Below are 16,269 nucleotides of genomic sequence, written 5' to 3' on the forward strand. Positions count from 1 at the left end.
TAAAGCTTTGGCAATACCGTATAGGAGTTGTGCACAAACTCTCCATTGTCGGCAACATCAACACAGTATTTATAACAACAATGAATGCAAATTATATTTCATAATTATAAAATTATGAGTGCTGTTTATCCACTAGGGGACTACGTTTCTCGAGATAAGCAGTAAAGCTGGTCACGGACAGCATTTTTTATACATTCTAAATTTATACGAGGAAAGAAGTCTTGAAAGAATCATTCTTCCTGTATTTGGAGAATCGTATATCGACAGTCAAACTATGAAAAAAATATGTTTCCGTTCCACTAAAAAACAAAACCTCACATATCTTAGAATGGTATATACAACCCATTAAAACAATTGTTTATTAAATGTGACTAGTTATTGCTAAGTTCAATATTGTTAGTTATATTTGCGATGTATATTTGAAATGCTTTTTATTTTATAATATTATATTGGTTCATTTATTAAAATATTGTGACTCTAAGAGGTATGGCTTTAAATTGAATCTTCCTTTCTTAACTGCAATGTGCAAATTTTCATTATTCTTTCTATATCAAGACGTAATTTGTATATATATATATATATATATATATATATATATATATATAAACCTTAAATGGAAATAGGCATTTTTAACATATTTCATTTCATAAAATTACTATTTGCAATAACCATTAAAGAAATTTGTTAAATTAGTTCTGGAGCTGAGATACGTGCGTGCATATATCGTTATTCTGGAAAACCATTTTGGGGACCCGACCTGTAACTGAGTAATTAGTGACCGCAAATTTAATTAACGAAAAATACGGTTGTTTTTACTGGTAAAAGACCTAATAATATTCCTAGAATTCATTCACTGGTGGGATATTTTGTTGGATTGCTTGATTGTTCTTACTTACGGAAAAACAAAAATTATTTTTTTTTGTATACTATGCTAGTAGCGATTACTTATGCAATCAGCTGTGAATGCCATTTGATTGTTTTGTTTTTTTGAATGTACACTTCACCTGTAGAGGTTATGTTTGACTAATTATGCCGGATGTCGGGATTTATAAACATATAATCATGTACTAATAATATAAGTGTATACATATATACCTTCAAACATTTAAGGGTTTCATAAATACTTTGTCGAAGTGTGAATTAAAATTGAATTAATGACAAATGAAGGTAAATTATTTCTAATGTGCTAGTTTAAAAGAGATTCTCTCCGTATTGTCTTTGATTTTCTTAAATGTCAAACCTTAATCCGACACAGACAAATTTCTATTGACCTATTCCTTTACTTTTATCTAATGTAATAGAATACCAGATGGCTGAGAATGTACTGTCAGGAGATTGCTAGTGTTTAAGTTTCTTTAATAGACTATTTTATAAATATTAGTTTTAACGTTATAACGGCTGCAATATAATAAGCAGCCACCAAAACAAAATGAAATAGACCGAAGTATCTGTGATTATGGGTATCATCGATACTCATGATTATCAAATCATCGATTTTCATGAGAAATAAATCCTCGACATAAACTAACTACTGAAATCAAATTATGTTATAGGTATTTTATATTACAGTATAATTGAGGTGTTTTTATTTTTGAAAAGTAATCATTTAGTGATGAATAAAAAAAATATTAAGGCTATGTTTATTTATAAAATGTAACAAACAAAACAATGTAACTTTTAGTTACTTTTTAACTATTTTGAAGGGTAAATGTGCCTGACACCTTGTGACATAAATAAAATGTACATCGCCATTGTTCTTGCGGCGGGTAGGGTACGATAAGTGGACCCGGTTTTTTTATATCGAAGAATGTAGTCATCGATACCTAATATTTGCATCTCAAATCCTAGACTATCAATCGATATAAAAGTACCTATAGTCCTCAATAACAATCATATGTTTTAAATTAAAATATGAATTTAATGTTTACAGTGATCAAACAAATTATTATAACCAAAATTAGGAAGACTGAAGACGACCATATTTGCTCCTCTCACAGTTACAGTTGTTTCTTTCCCTCAAATTTCACATAATGGGTTTTTCGGAAAGAGTCCAACATGAAGCCACGAAGAACATGTCTCATCATCTTTCAAAGCAATGTCGTGTAGTTTTCTAAAATTGACTGTCATTTTTAATATAATCAAAATTACAAATGTAAAACTGAAATATTACCCTTGTGTATTATTTTAAAAGTGTTTACAGCTGTTGATATAGATTAAAGTTAATATTTCAAAATTATTAATCAGTATCGATTGGTTATATCAATGGTTATGATTAAGTAATATCATTTGCCAATTTCGATATAAAAAATCGAGTCCGCTTATCGTACCCTACCCCTTGCGGCCATTAGAGATGGTCGGTTCATAACGTGTTAGTGCCAGTCAGGGTTATTTGGTGATAACCTGTTACCGAATGAATGAATTTTGGTGGTAACAGCTGGGCTGAATGAATGATTTGGCATTCTCATATGTCTTTCTAGTATTATATTACTCAGTAACCTGTAACAGCCAAGGTGATTTAATTCAGCAAGCAATGAGGCTAGGAATGGTCTAGTTCTGATAATGCTTTCCTGGTATTATATGAGAAATTGATAACATAGTGGAGTGAGCTGCATGGAGCAGGAGAGGCAGAGCATGAAAGATCAGATTATAAGATAGACGTTACATATTTATCAAAATAGGAATGGACCGGTACAGACTTATTTCTGGACAAATTTAAGCAAACCTAACTGATTAGTCATTCACTTGTTCATTCTCAGTTACCATTAATTAAAGTAGTCTATTTAAAAAAATTTGTTGGAAGATTTTTTCTAACCTGATACCTAAAAACACATTAGAAAGAACAAATTTTATTTCACACACTATGAAAATGTCATGTAATTTTGACGATCAGTTCTTGTTTTCTGTGTCCCAAAAGGAAGCGATGTTGGCGAGAAGGAGGCACTCTGTCCCTATCTACTTTAGATTATTATTCTATGTGAGTAGGTTTAGATTAGGGTATCATAAATATGTTACTAGTAATAACAAAGTAACCATGATAACCTTTATAACTGCTCACGTGATCTGAGCTTGAATTTGGGTACTACATTAAGAGATGTTTTTCTTTTTACACCGAAATGCGTGAATGCAACATTGATGACTAGAAGCATTTTCGATCGGTATTTACTAGACCTCAGATCACGTCCCAGAGCATCCAACTTTTCTAACGTCCGATCATGTTGGACGATCTGGCACATGATCTTAGGTCAAGGAAGTACCGATTGGTAATGCCCCAGGCCATCAGTGCGGGCTTTGGTGGCCCCGCAGTTCTGGCAAAAAAAAAACATCCTTTGAGATAGTACCTGATTCAAACTCAGATCACGTAGGGGCTCATAAATTTTGACTTTAACTTTTTATATTTATAATATGTACGTATAGCCTAATAACAAATAGTACATAGGGACTGAGTGACCTTATTCTCGACGACATTACTTCCAATCAGGTGGGAGAAAACAAGAACCGATGAGGGAGGCTCTAAGGCAAAAAATAAACTTCCAGGGCTGTGAGAAAAGTTTGAGATGGATATTAAAGGACCTAAGGTTTATTTGGCGAAGGACAGCAAACAAGAGGAAATTCTTAATTGAAAAACCAGAAATCCGAGAGAAAAGGATAACATATTTAAGAGCATTACAACATTAGGGGGATCAAGGACGCACAATAATTTATTTACATGAGTGTTATATACCATCGTCTCATGTAAAACCAAACTTGGTCGATGGCTCAAATAGAGGGTTACATGTTCCGATTTAGAAGGGCGAGAGACTGATAATTATTATGCGGGTGGAGAGAAAGGGTTCGTGCCTAAAGCTTTACCTGTTTGAAGTAAGCAACTAAAGTGGGGACTACCACGACAACATGAATAGGGAAATATTTGTGAAGTGGACGAAGGTAAATGTGTTGCTGAATTTAGAACCAAATTCACTACGAATGGTTGATAACGTGCTCTACCACAAGAAACAAATTGATAAGCTCGTACTTCAAAAAGTACGAAGCAAGATGGAGGCGTGGCTTTCAAAAACAAAATGCTATTCAGCGACGATATGTTTATACCTGAACTGTACAAACTTGTGCAGCTATATAAACCAAAAGATGTCTGGGTATCCCTTGGACAAATCTGTTCAGCTGCAGGGTCATGACATCTTACGACTTCCACCCTACCACCTAGACCTCAATCCATTGACTTCATTTGTGTCAGAGTTGAAGGTTATGTAGTTGAAAGGAATACATCATATCTATGTCTCAAGCTAAAGCTCTCTGAGAAGACAAGATATCAAGTATGGGTGCAGAAGAGTGGTCAGTAAAGTGCGTGCACGTGGAGAAAATCTAAAAGGACTTTGCAGCCACAGAACCCCAGATTGACCATTTCATAGAATCCTTTATTATATCTGTAGGAGATGGTTCGGATACAGACAGCAGTGACAGTGGCTTAGAAGAGGAGGACCATTTGTGTGGGATTAAAGAACTCCAATGAAAATCAGTCATTGTAGGTTACATTTGTTATTATAAAATTATATTTATTCAGTGCTTTAATTAAATAAATATTATTGAATTCACCAAAAATTAAATAATTATAGAAATTCAAATAATAGCAGTAATAGGACATATACTTTTTTTCATATAGTCTCGTTTGACGTGTTTTTCAAAATAACGTGTTTGTACTAATACTTATTTGTATTTGATACTAACCAGCAAGTTGAAATCGTGAGTTTAAACTGACGTTAAAAAGATTATTGTGCCTTCATCTCAGCAGCTAGCACGTAAACCCAACCTACCACACAGATAGCCTTTATTTGTTGAAAGGGTAGTATTCGGGTTCCGTGAGTACAGCTAAATTCCACCATCTGTAACAGGAGTGACTGGCTTGGTGTTATCTTCGCCCAAACTGGCAGTGATCAGGCAGGACAATAAGAAAAGTGAATAGGTTAAAAGAAACTAAAGGAATTTGTGAAACCATCAAAACTATGACTTAATGTCAGAAGGTTAAATAAAATAAAGAATGGAGTGTTTGTCTAGCCAGAATCTGATGAGGTGTTATCAATATACTAAAGTCTGATTAGGTTCTGCAGAAAGCAGGCAAGCCAAATAGGAGGAAACTAACCGGCTTATGAAGCAACGGTGGAAATTAAGGATAACAATATTAGATAACAGGCAATCAGAAAAGAAAATCAACATCAGAGGGGGTTTCAACGCAAGGCCAAGATTATGGTGGATTGATAGGACTGGTAGAAGAGGGGAAAAGGTAGAAGAGATCCTCTTTGAATAGAACTTGGAAATTACGAACCATAGAAGTATATCGACAACATTTCAGAATACAGTGGAAGGAGCATACACATCGAGTGACAATAGGTTCAAGAGATGTGATAAGAAGATTGGTAAATTGGGAAGTAGTAGAAGAGACAATCAGCGATTGTTGACTAAACTAAATTTAAAGTGGAGATCATAAGACAAATGGGCACTGAAATAAATGAGATAAGATAAGAATCATAAAATCTGAGGGAAGTGAGTTGGGAAAACTTTGGAAGGATTTTTGGATCGAGGAGCTGAAGAGAGTAAATTGGAATTGGAATATTCTAGCAGTGAATAAGCATGCCAAAGAGATTTATAGGATGATCAATAATGTGATAGAGAGAATAGTGCTGAGATATATGAAAGGGTAGAAGACAGTGCCATGGCAGACAAAAGAAATAGCAGAAATGAGAGTAATATTAGAAATATGTAGAAAGGGGTGGCTGAGACAAGAACAGAAGAGGAGTGGCATATAAATGTCCATCCATACATATTGTTAAAAATAAAAACTACCTGAATAAAATTTACTTAATTTGATTAATTATTAAATAATATTTGGTATCAGATTTAGTGAATTCAGTACTTTTAAATGGTAAAAATTGGAGAATGAGTTTAAAAATAATGTAATAGAGAATAAGTGTATGCGGAACGCAATATTTTAGATACAGTATGCCACTTTCAGAACTAGCTTTATGCGTTCATTTCATTACTGCAATATGCCATAACATTAATCTTGGTAACAAATAATGTTTCGTCTTTATCTATGTCCTGTTGTTGCTAAGGTCCACTAGCCGACCCATGCAACACCAAATAGTATTTCCTGTCTTCTATGGATAGTTGTACACACAGTGTTTATTTTCTTAGGATGATATGTTACCTGTAGAATCCTACTGTCAGCAACCTTTTTATGTTGCAAGAAATGTTCATTCTTTGTAAATTTGTTAATGTTTGGCGTAAAAGAAAGAGCAGAATCCATTGCAACTGTAATATATTGAATATGTTAATGTTGTAACACTTTTTGGTCACAACATTATCCCATTTGTCTTGTCCCAGGAAATCTGTATGAATGTTGAAACTGGAGCTTATATTAATTACTTTATTAGTAATCACATCATTAAAATTTGCATCTATGTTGTTAAAACTAATGTAGATTAATGTGTTTTGAAATAATTTTAAGATAATCTGTGTGTTGGTTGAGATCTTCTGATGATTTTGTTTCAGACAAGTACTTACAATCTCGTAACAGAGCTGTGCTCTAGTGTGTTAAAGGATGTTGCTGATGAAAATCTAGATAAAAGTGATCTAGTGAAACAAATGAGATCATATGCATTTGAAATATTGCTTAATAAACGGAGTGTTCCATTGAAAGGTAAGAAATAAGTTATCTTCACAATATTGAAGTCATGTTTTATACATCCACAAAATTTTAATATAAAAACGCTTTCACCAGTTATGAAATACAAATAGAAAAATTGTGTTTAAAAAACATAAGATAAAGCTATTGCTATGAGCCAGGTAAATACCCAACGGAAAGGTAAATATGAATAGGATATTTACCCAATAACCATTTAAGTAGGGATCTAAAATACCCAGGTATTTATAAATCAGGATAAATACCCAGAGTAACACCCAATGTTCATAAATACCTGGGTATTTTAAATTTGAAATAACATTCCCATCTCAGATTCAGTTGAACCTTGAGAAATGTATGGAAACTAATTTTTCACAGTTGATACAATACTTTTAAGTTATTAAAATTAACAGAAACTATTATTAGGACTTAGCTCTTAGGTTAAAATATTACCAAATAGAATTAAAAAACTAAACCCATCTTATTTAAAACAGTTCAGAAAAAATGCTTTAGAAATGAACAACAAATTTTGATTATATAGAGGAAGGCTCATAAACTTCATGTTCTTTTTTACCTAGCAGTGCCCTTGGAAAAACATGTCATAGAGGAAGGTTCATAAACTTCATGTTATTTTTTACCTAGCAGTGCCTTTGGAAAAACATGTCATGGTCTTCCAAGCGGAAGTCATGGCAATAGAATCATATGCCAGAAGACTTATACAAATGAAGACAAAAGGAGCAAAATACTTAATACTATCTGATAGCCAGGCTGCACTAAAGGCACTTGATACCTGTTCGTTTGACTCGAAAGCAGTCTGGGAATGTAAGAATGCTCTTGCGGAGCTGGCTACGAATAATAGACACTCGGTAACACTCGGTTGGATGCTAGGGCCATAAGGGCATTCAGACATGAACAAGCAAACATCCTCGCCAAAAAGGGAGTACATAATGGTGGGGTCTGAGCCAGGTTGCGGGATAGCTTTCTCCAACAGCAAAACTCTTGTAAAAGATTGGGAAAAGAGGATAAGAAACTTTAATTGGAGTAGAGCCTCAGGATTAAGACAATCTAAAATGTTTATCTCTCCTTATGCTAAAGGGTGGGCTGTTCTCCTAGATCAGAGTAAGAAGGATATAAGAATGATATTAGGGATGTTGACAGAACATGGTCCCCTAAGGAAACATCTTATGAGGGTGGGCCTTAGCCAGACTGACGAATGTAGACTCTGCGGAGAAGAGAAGGAATCAGCGGAGCATATTTGGTTAAATTGTCCTGCCATATCAAAAATTTGGAAAAGATTCCTGGAAGCATATCTCCTCAGCCCCAAGGACATCAGAGAACAGGAGCCCTCAAATCTGATTGGCTTCTGTAAAAGTCTCAGATTCTAAGGACACAAATATAAGTAAGGGAGGCGCAAAGGTCCTTTTTAGGACTAAGCATGGGGACAAACTGTCTTTTTCCCTCAGGAGGAAAAAAAAGAAGATTTTGCCTTCGGTCACACTACTCTCCATAGAGTGAACGTCAGCCAACTGTTCTGTGATTTTAAAATCACTGTTCACACCACGAACAAATAAAGAACGTCTTGTGCCGAGTCAGTGACATCAGTTAATTCATCAAGAGCAATTGAAAACCATTCAAAGTCCTTACATGGGTCTTTCAGCTGATCAACAACGTTAAGATCTTTTGTATGGCACAATGTACTGTGTTTGCCGACAAACTAATAGCATTGAAAATTTATCAGGGCAGATTTCTTCTTCCACACTCACCAAGTTGCAATATTTCATCAACTGACCGTTGGTTTACCAGCTTTATCAGAATATGGCTGACTTTGAAACTAGCTTTTACAGCAGCCTCATCTTGTTGAGATTTCGTGGTAAAAATTTCTCTGATTTGAAAGCGAATTTTGCGAAGAAGCAGTTATATCCTCTTGTAGCCTGTTAAATTGGAATGCTTGCTCTTATGTTTTTTTTTTCATAATGTCTACAGACATTACATTCTTTATTGAGAACAGTGACATTTATGTTACAAATAAGACATAATGCTTTTTTATTGTTACGATCATAAAGTAGTCATGAGTCAAATTTTTAATTTTAAATGCACGCCACTCAATGTCAATTTCCCTTTATTTACAAGAAGCCATTGTTATGAGCAATGAAAGAGAAATATAAAAAACACTGTCCACGATCACTATGCACTTCGCGAAACATCAACTTACACGTGCACTAGTTGTGATTGTAACTAACGCTGGAAATCGACTGACAAGACTCAATACTGATGCGACAAGGTTATTTTGGTTCTGCCTCAGGTACAGTTAGGGTAGAGTACAATAGCACTAAGCTTTCTGCTCGTACACGTACAGTATGTGCAAACCACTTACTATTTATCACTCGGTGTTTGATCACTACTTGTTTATATCTAGTTTTACAGTTATTGTGAAAAGAAATGGTAAATGAGAGATGAGTACTGGTATGAATGAGAATGATGTAATGGTAAAAATGCTTAAAAGGAAATATAATATAAAATAAAAATATTTTTTCAGTTTGCCAACTTTCCGCGGAACGGAAAAAAAAATCTGTTTGCGGGCCGTAGGTTGGAGACTATTGGTTGTTTTGACATGAAATGACCCATTTACCCTCTCCTCCCATATCTTAGTTGCTATTTTTCAGTATTAAAACTGAAGCTTCTGTTAGTATTTGAAAGTTTTCCTTACAAATAAAAGTTAACTGTAGTAACGTTAGCATTAGCAAAGCCCGTCACCTGATGAGTTAGAAAAATGTAATTTCTGTCTGTCTATTCACACAATAATTTTAAAATGAATTAATCTATAGACTTGAAAAACTTTTCACCCATTCACATTACTTCATATTTTTTAAAAGGGAGATGCAGACTGTAGAGACTATCTCACGGGATGTTTTTCATTTGTCACCATCATGGCGGGAGACATTACATTCATATTTTATAAGGATCTGACTTTATTGTTCAGTCGGGCATGCTTGGTAATAAAGATTGGGATAGTGGTTCAACCATAATTTACATCAACATAATACTGGTTGTTTATAAATGAGTATCAGGGTTCTTCATGATGCTTATATGACATTTAACGTTTGAAATGATGAGTACTATCACCCACAGAAGTTTGTGAACACCCTGTATGTGGTGTTTTTATAAAACTCATGAATATGATTGGTGGTTGTTATAGAAGGTGGGAGAATTTTACATAATTTTATAATACTTTGTAAGGATCATGTACGGGGAGGTTAAAGTACGAGGAAATAAAGAGTCTGCAAAACCTGTAAGTCCAGTGTCAAAGATTATTTTATGACTATTGTAAACATAATATAAGGTAGCGGTTTGTATATAGTCAGTGAGAGCATAAGTTTCATTCAGGAAAAGATAGTGATATGAAATAAGGGAATGTCTGACAGCTAAAAACTGTAATATTTGATAGAAATAGCACAGGTTCAAATCCCGTCTGGCTGTTTCACTTTTTATCATTATTATTAACCTTGTACTATATCAACTCTCCTTGTTGATGTAGCCCATGGGGATGGGCAGAATAAGGCTAGAAAGGGAATCCCCCTCTCTTTAAAATAATTTAAGTTGAAGTTACATTAGGCTTACATTTGCATTTTCAGATATTCCAATATGTTTATTTGATCAGCATGAAAAATCACTGATCACAAATTATGATGTAATTTAATGCCTAAGAATAAATTTAAAAAATCATAAATCAAAATGGTGTTGCCTTAATGTAACTTTCACTTATATCAATTTGGTATGTGTTTAATGAACCAAATAAGACTTTTTATGAAGGTCATCTACAAAACCTGAACTGAAACATCATCTGTAAGTTCGAAATAAATATTAAGAATGTTTTGAAGAAGTGTAATTACTTGAAACTATATATTTTTCAGATGATGTTGAAGATGATCCAGATATGCTATTGGTTGATATCACCGGTCAAATTTACTGGAGTGCCAAATCAAAAGGGAACTGGACCAGAGAGACAAATGAAGCAGTCAAGGAACTCATGGACAAGGCACAAATCTTGGTTAGGAGGGATCAGACAGTTGTGCCAGTACTTAAACTTCTTTTATACTTAGCTGACAGTGTCTCTCCAACTTCTGAAAATTTGCAGGTTATTTATCTATATATTTTAACATGTTGTTAGAATAGAAATAAAAAAATCACAGGTCCATTAACTTTTTGTTTTGCATTTTATGTACATGCATGCTTTCACACTTAAGATGTGTAAAAAATGAAAAATAAAATTAATTTACAAAATTTGCCTCTTTCTAACATAAAATATGATTGATTACTTAAATTTTTACCATTTATGAGGAAGTTATAAAGTCCCAACATTGTTTCCTGTGTTCAATTAAACGTTTGCCTAAGGGAAAAGTTTCTCTTTCTGTGCGTTGAAGCACTCTTGGTGAAAGCATAAAGCCATCTGATGCTTCTCTTTCTTTTACTGTCATCAACAGAGTACGGTTTTTTCTGATAAAGAGCTGTGTTTGTTCATTGCATTTTGTAATATAATTTTTGTCATATTCAGATCATTGTAACTGATCATGTGTGACGTTTTCTAAGGGGATTATAGGAAGCACTATGTTTTAGTACTCACAGTTTTCTTTAAGAAGTTGTTATCTTTATGAGGCACTCAGCTATGTCAAAAAAGTATGTGCAAATCATCATGAAGAATGCAATAAACACCTGCATGTAAAATTCCATTTTCATTATCAATAACATTACAATTAAAAGGTAATGGCATTAAGATACCAAATTTTGTTTAAGCAAAAATAAAGAACCTGACACGTTGCTCTAAAGATGACATAACAAATTCCTATATATATTCACATTCCTTCTTTGAGAAGAATTATCCATAACTTTCAATAATAAAATTATTTAACATAGTCCGAACCCTCTGTGAGGGAATTAAACATCACCCACTATATCTGTTGGATTGGAGAAACAAAAACTTGTCTGCCATCAAATACATTATTCTGGCATTTTTGGGTAAAATTTCTTCCTTCTTTTTTTGAGTGAGTGGCAATTTGTAAGGATGGATGTCTGGATTTCAGCAGACCTCTTTAGAGAAAATAAGTTTCTATGGGGAGGTTCTTTAAGATAGTCAATTCGAGATTAGACAAAATCTTGTCATATTATCTTAGGAAGGCTTCTTTGTGGTATATAGCAGGAGGTTTGATATTACTAAATACCAGGTGCCAAGAAAGAGGAGTGAGTCAGAGTGCAACTATCTGTCCTCATAAACACGTTAAGGTTTGATGTCAACTCTTCTAGTAAGTGAGCTGTTTAGCCAAACGGAAGTATAGTATTCAGCTGCGGAGTAGATGAGAGACTGAGGAGCTGAGGTAGCAGAACTTGTGCATTGGCTCTCTAATGTGAACCAGCTAGATGCTGTATTATTACTGTTCACAGCCAGAGAATTGACTTTGAACAATTCTTAACATGGGTTCATTTTGGGCCTTATTTAAATTTTTAAAGTTAAAAAAGTGGTATCATCGGCATATCAAATATACGCACAAGGCATATGAGAAGAAAAATCATTTATGGCTATTATAAAAAGAAAGGGTCCCAGTACTAATCCTTGTGGTACCGCAATTTGATCATTTTTAAAATCAGACTTATCATTGCCTTGCATTACTACTTGTTTTCTATCATTTGAATAAATTGTATTAATTTTCCATCATACCATAACATGATCTATACTCATTGTTACGTACATAAGAGCATTAGGTTTCTTTATAGTATTAGACATGGAATTAAAAGTTAATTTAATGGTAGATGAATTAGAAAAATTTGGCTATAGATCATTGTTTCTAAAATATTAGGGTAAACATTATAATGATAAAGTAAATAAACATTTAACAAAGTTAAACCAATATATTCCAATAACGGTGGATAATTTCCCGCTTTATGGTAGTTAGGAGCAACACAACAATCGTGGGGAAGGTGAAGAATGTGCATGTACTCACTCATAAAAATGTGGGTTTCAATCGGTCTCTGAATTTCTACTGTATTTTAAAACTTTCACTCTATCCACTGTAATTTAGAATGCAAATTTGTTTTTTTTAGTTCGTATAATTTACTTGGTGGTCTCACAAGCTCATCGAACACTAATGTCAAAATGAAACATATTGAAATTACACAAGTAAAAATGTTATATTATAAGGTATTGTCAAACTGAGTTAAATTAAACTGAAAACAAATTTCAAATCTACCTATGAGTTTTGGTATAGAAATTATGACATTTAACTCAAAACTTGTAACTTACTTAATTTAATATATGCAATATGTATAAAAGAATCAAAACAGATATATGAAAATGAGAATATGAATAAGAAAGTAGAAACAATGAACACACAAGTCAGTGAAATTTTTAATTAGGCAGTTTGGAGACTAACAAACAACTTTATATTTTCAGGAACCCAGTTACGGCTTGGACATGAAAACATTGATAACAGACCATAGTTTGAAACACAAATCAATGATTAAGTCTTTACCAGCTTTCAATACAGAAATGTTTGAGTTTCCTGTATCGACTCGTCGACCAGTTATCAATTTATCAAGCCACCAAGCATTTTCTGAAGTTCCTGGAACTGGTCTGAAACACAAGGAGTTTTTCACAGTTCCGGCATTAGATGGATCCTCCACAACAAGGTGATATTGTACTGTTCTCTTTAAATGTATTTTCCTTGTATTGTATTGAAACATTTGTAAAATCTGTGTTTTATGACATGAAAGGATGTAAGGCTCTGCTCTTGCGCCTGCTTCTGACACACAGGCTACGACTGTAGCTGTTTTGTAATGGTGTGGGTTTATTTAGTCTTAATGTCTGTTGCTGACAGTTTATACTTTGTATTTAAATATGTTTATTTTACAATGCTGCTAATGTGTCCTGTATTTTGTATATTTTTAAAGAATTGTGCCACTAAGCTCTGTATTATGACAGGTGATTTTTATCTTGTCTAAAATGATTTGCCCCAACATTAGAGATTAAGTGGAAGAGAGGACTTTTTAGTTCCAACTTCGCCTCTATAAATAAAGAAGTTTTTCGTTTTATTCCGATTCAGAAAATCAGAAGATATTTTTTGAATGGTTCTTAAACTGATAGGTAATAGCATGGAGTTATAAATACATTTTTAAGTTGTATACATTTTTGTGATCAAGTATTCCCAGTAACTATCTCTTTTCTCTTCCTTCCTCTCATCTTTGAGAAAAAATGCTGAATTTATGTTTTACAATCTTAGATAGATAACACTCCTGTTTGCAGTATTATTAGACATTGCATTTTATATGCAATATTATATGTTATTTTATTATATATATATATATATATATATATATATATATATATATATATATATATATATATATATATTATGTGTTAGGTTTGAACCAAATGGTCTATAAACTAGCATTATTTCTAATAGAGAGGACAACTGTAGACTTTCCTTTAAAAATTCCTTCTAGGTTCCACTAATTCAAAAGAAACTTATAAAAGAATACCCCTCTAGAAATTTTCATAGCAGTTTTTCTCAGCCAGTAGAGAGCATATCAGTTGTCTGTCCAGTTTGGATTCCAGAGTCAATGTGGGAAGCAGGGCTGCTAATTAATCTTTTCTAGACACTTATCAATCTGTAAATTTTGATTAATACACATAGTCTGGTATGCTAGTTCTCATCTCCTTAACTGTGAGGAACTGCAAGTCAAATCTACAACCAATCACAAGAGGAGTTCTTTAGGGATCTATGCTAGGCCCTGAAATATTTATACTGTTTACTAATGACTTTCCCTCTTTCATACTAAATCATAGCACTCGCTGCATATTGTATGCAGATGACACAATCCTCCTGGTAAAAACAACTTAGCAGAAGAACTTTATTCTGCAAAAACAGCTTATTGTAAATTAGTTGCATCTCATATGAGATATTGGTTGGTAATTAGGGGTAACTCCTCTGGAAACCTCAAAAGGATACTCATGCTACAGAAAAAGAAAACATATCTCTAGCTTTAGCCTCTTCAAAGCTGTTAGTAAACATTTCGATCACTTGGCATATTCACTGTAACAGCCTTCTATATCTATAAAGCCATGTTACATAACTTACAAACAACTGGGAATATCCACACTTGCCACACCTCCAGATATGTCTTACCTTAACATCGGACTGCACTGTATGTCAATAAACCTTCTTACATTGGCTGAAAACTCAAAAACATGCTACCCGATAACCTCAGGAAATAGAACTTTGAGATTTTCTAGTGACAAGACCAATATACATTCTGAAATAGGTCCTGACAACACCAAGTAGTATATAGATAACTTAAATGTTGTAAGTTTATGACACTATTACTGTACTTAATGTTCATGTAATAAGGAATTTTGATTGATTAATTGACTGCAATCCAATTGTATAATTAATTACAATGTATGTAATTAACATTTTATAATTGTTTTCAGAATTGGATTGAAGGATATAGACCGATACGATTTAACTAATGCTAACTGGATTTTTCCCAAACTTCTAAGTTCAAATCCAGAAGAAAACAAAGTTAGTGGATTTTCAATATTCGGCGTGCCTCAGGTAATTAATTGAAATGAGGTTAAATACATTTAAGTAAAAAACAAACCAGAAGGAATAAATTTGATTTAATTTTAATTTAATAAAAAAAACCAAAATCACAATTTTTGGTCCTTAAAACATATTTTAGTAGCATACCCCTATAAAGTTAGGCCCTCCTTTAAATGTAAATCCCTAGATTGTAAATGTAAATCATAGTTTTACAAGTAGCATATACAATATTTGGATAAACAAAAATGTTCCTACTTTTATAGTGGTAAACTGATTTTTTGACCACAAAATGTTTTTTACTATAAACTGAGAAGTTTAGCAAATGTATGGAAAATTCTGGCATAGTAGGTAATAATATATATTATCTACTAATTTATGTAGGATTATGAAATTGAGATGGATGGTACAATTGTACATGAAGAATGGAACTGATATTAGGTATATCATAAATCTTTTTGCTGGAATATAACATTTCGAGGAAAGTTTATTCCATTTGTATATTCTTTGGCAGTTTAATATGCTGTAAACAATTCAGCCAAACAACAATATGCTGCAGCCTCTGCTATAGGATTTCATCATCTTATAGCTCGGAGTTCCTGGTAGGTTTGGATATAGCTAGAGTTCTCTGAGGAAATCATATGAACTTTACAAATGACAATAGACAATAGACAATAGACAATTTTCTTTTATTTTCACATATTCATAGAGAACAGTACAATGCGTCAATACATGAGATAGTTAAAGAATGTTAATAGTTGAGAGTTACAGGTTTTAAAAATTCTTGAATAGGAGTAGAAAGGTCGCTCCTGGAGCCAGACTGTGAGATGTTTCTTGATGGGTGGCGTTCTGGTTTTTCTCTGAGGTGGACTCTGGTAGTTGATTGTAGAGCAAAGGCTCCCTTATAGGAAGGCTTGCTTGTTAAAGAGTGTTAGTTGGTGAGGCGGCAGAGCAAAATCTGAAGCATGGCGTGTATTTTGGTTGTGTATGTCTTTTTGTCGGGTTTTC

At 33.4% G+C, this 16,269-nt stretch overlaps 1 protein-coding gene across 1 annotated transcript in view; it reads left to right on the plus strand.

The window, feature by feature from the left end:
• The first annotated feature begins 999 nt into the window (after positions 1 to 999).
• The window catches only part of LOC124373224 (gamma-tubulin complex component 6), a 57,738-nt gene continuing 42,468 nt past the window's right edge, over positions 1,000 to 16,269 (plus strand). The window contains exons 1-5 of the mRNA XM_046831620.1: positions 1,000 to 1,167; positions 6,544 to 6,691; positions 10,585 to 10,808; positions 13,116 to 13,351; positions 15,153 to 15,276. Of these exons, the coding sequence (XP_046687576.1) occupies positions 1,162 to 1,167; positions 6,544 to 6,691; positions 10,585 to 10,808; positions 13,116 to 13,351; positions 15,153 to 15,276 (738 nt within the window). The 5' untranslated portion in view covers positions 1,000 to 1,161. The remainder of the gene's footprint in view (positions 1,168 to 6,543; positions 6,692 to 10,584; positions 10,809 to 13,115; positions 13,352 to 15,152; positions 15,277 to 16,269) is intronic.

The sequence above is a fragment of the Homalodisca vitripennis genome, chromosome 1 (assembly GCF_021130785.1).
Source record: "Homalodisca vitripennis isolate AUS2020 chromosome 1, UT_GWSS_2.1, whole genome shotgun sequence".
In the NCBI taxonomy this organism is placed as follows: domain Eukaryota; kingdom Metazoa; phylum Arthropoda; class Insecta; order Hemiptera; family Cicadellidae; genus Homalodisca; species Homalodisca vitripennis.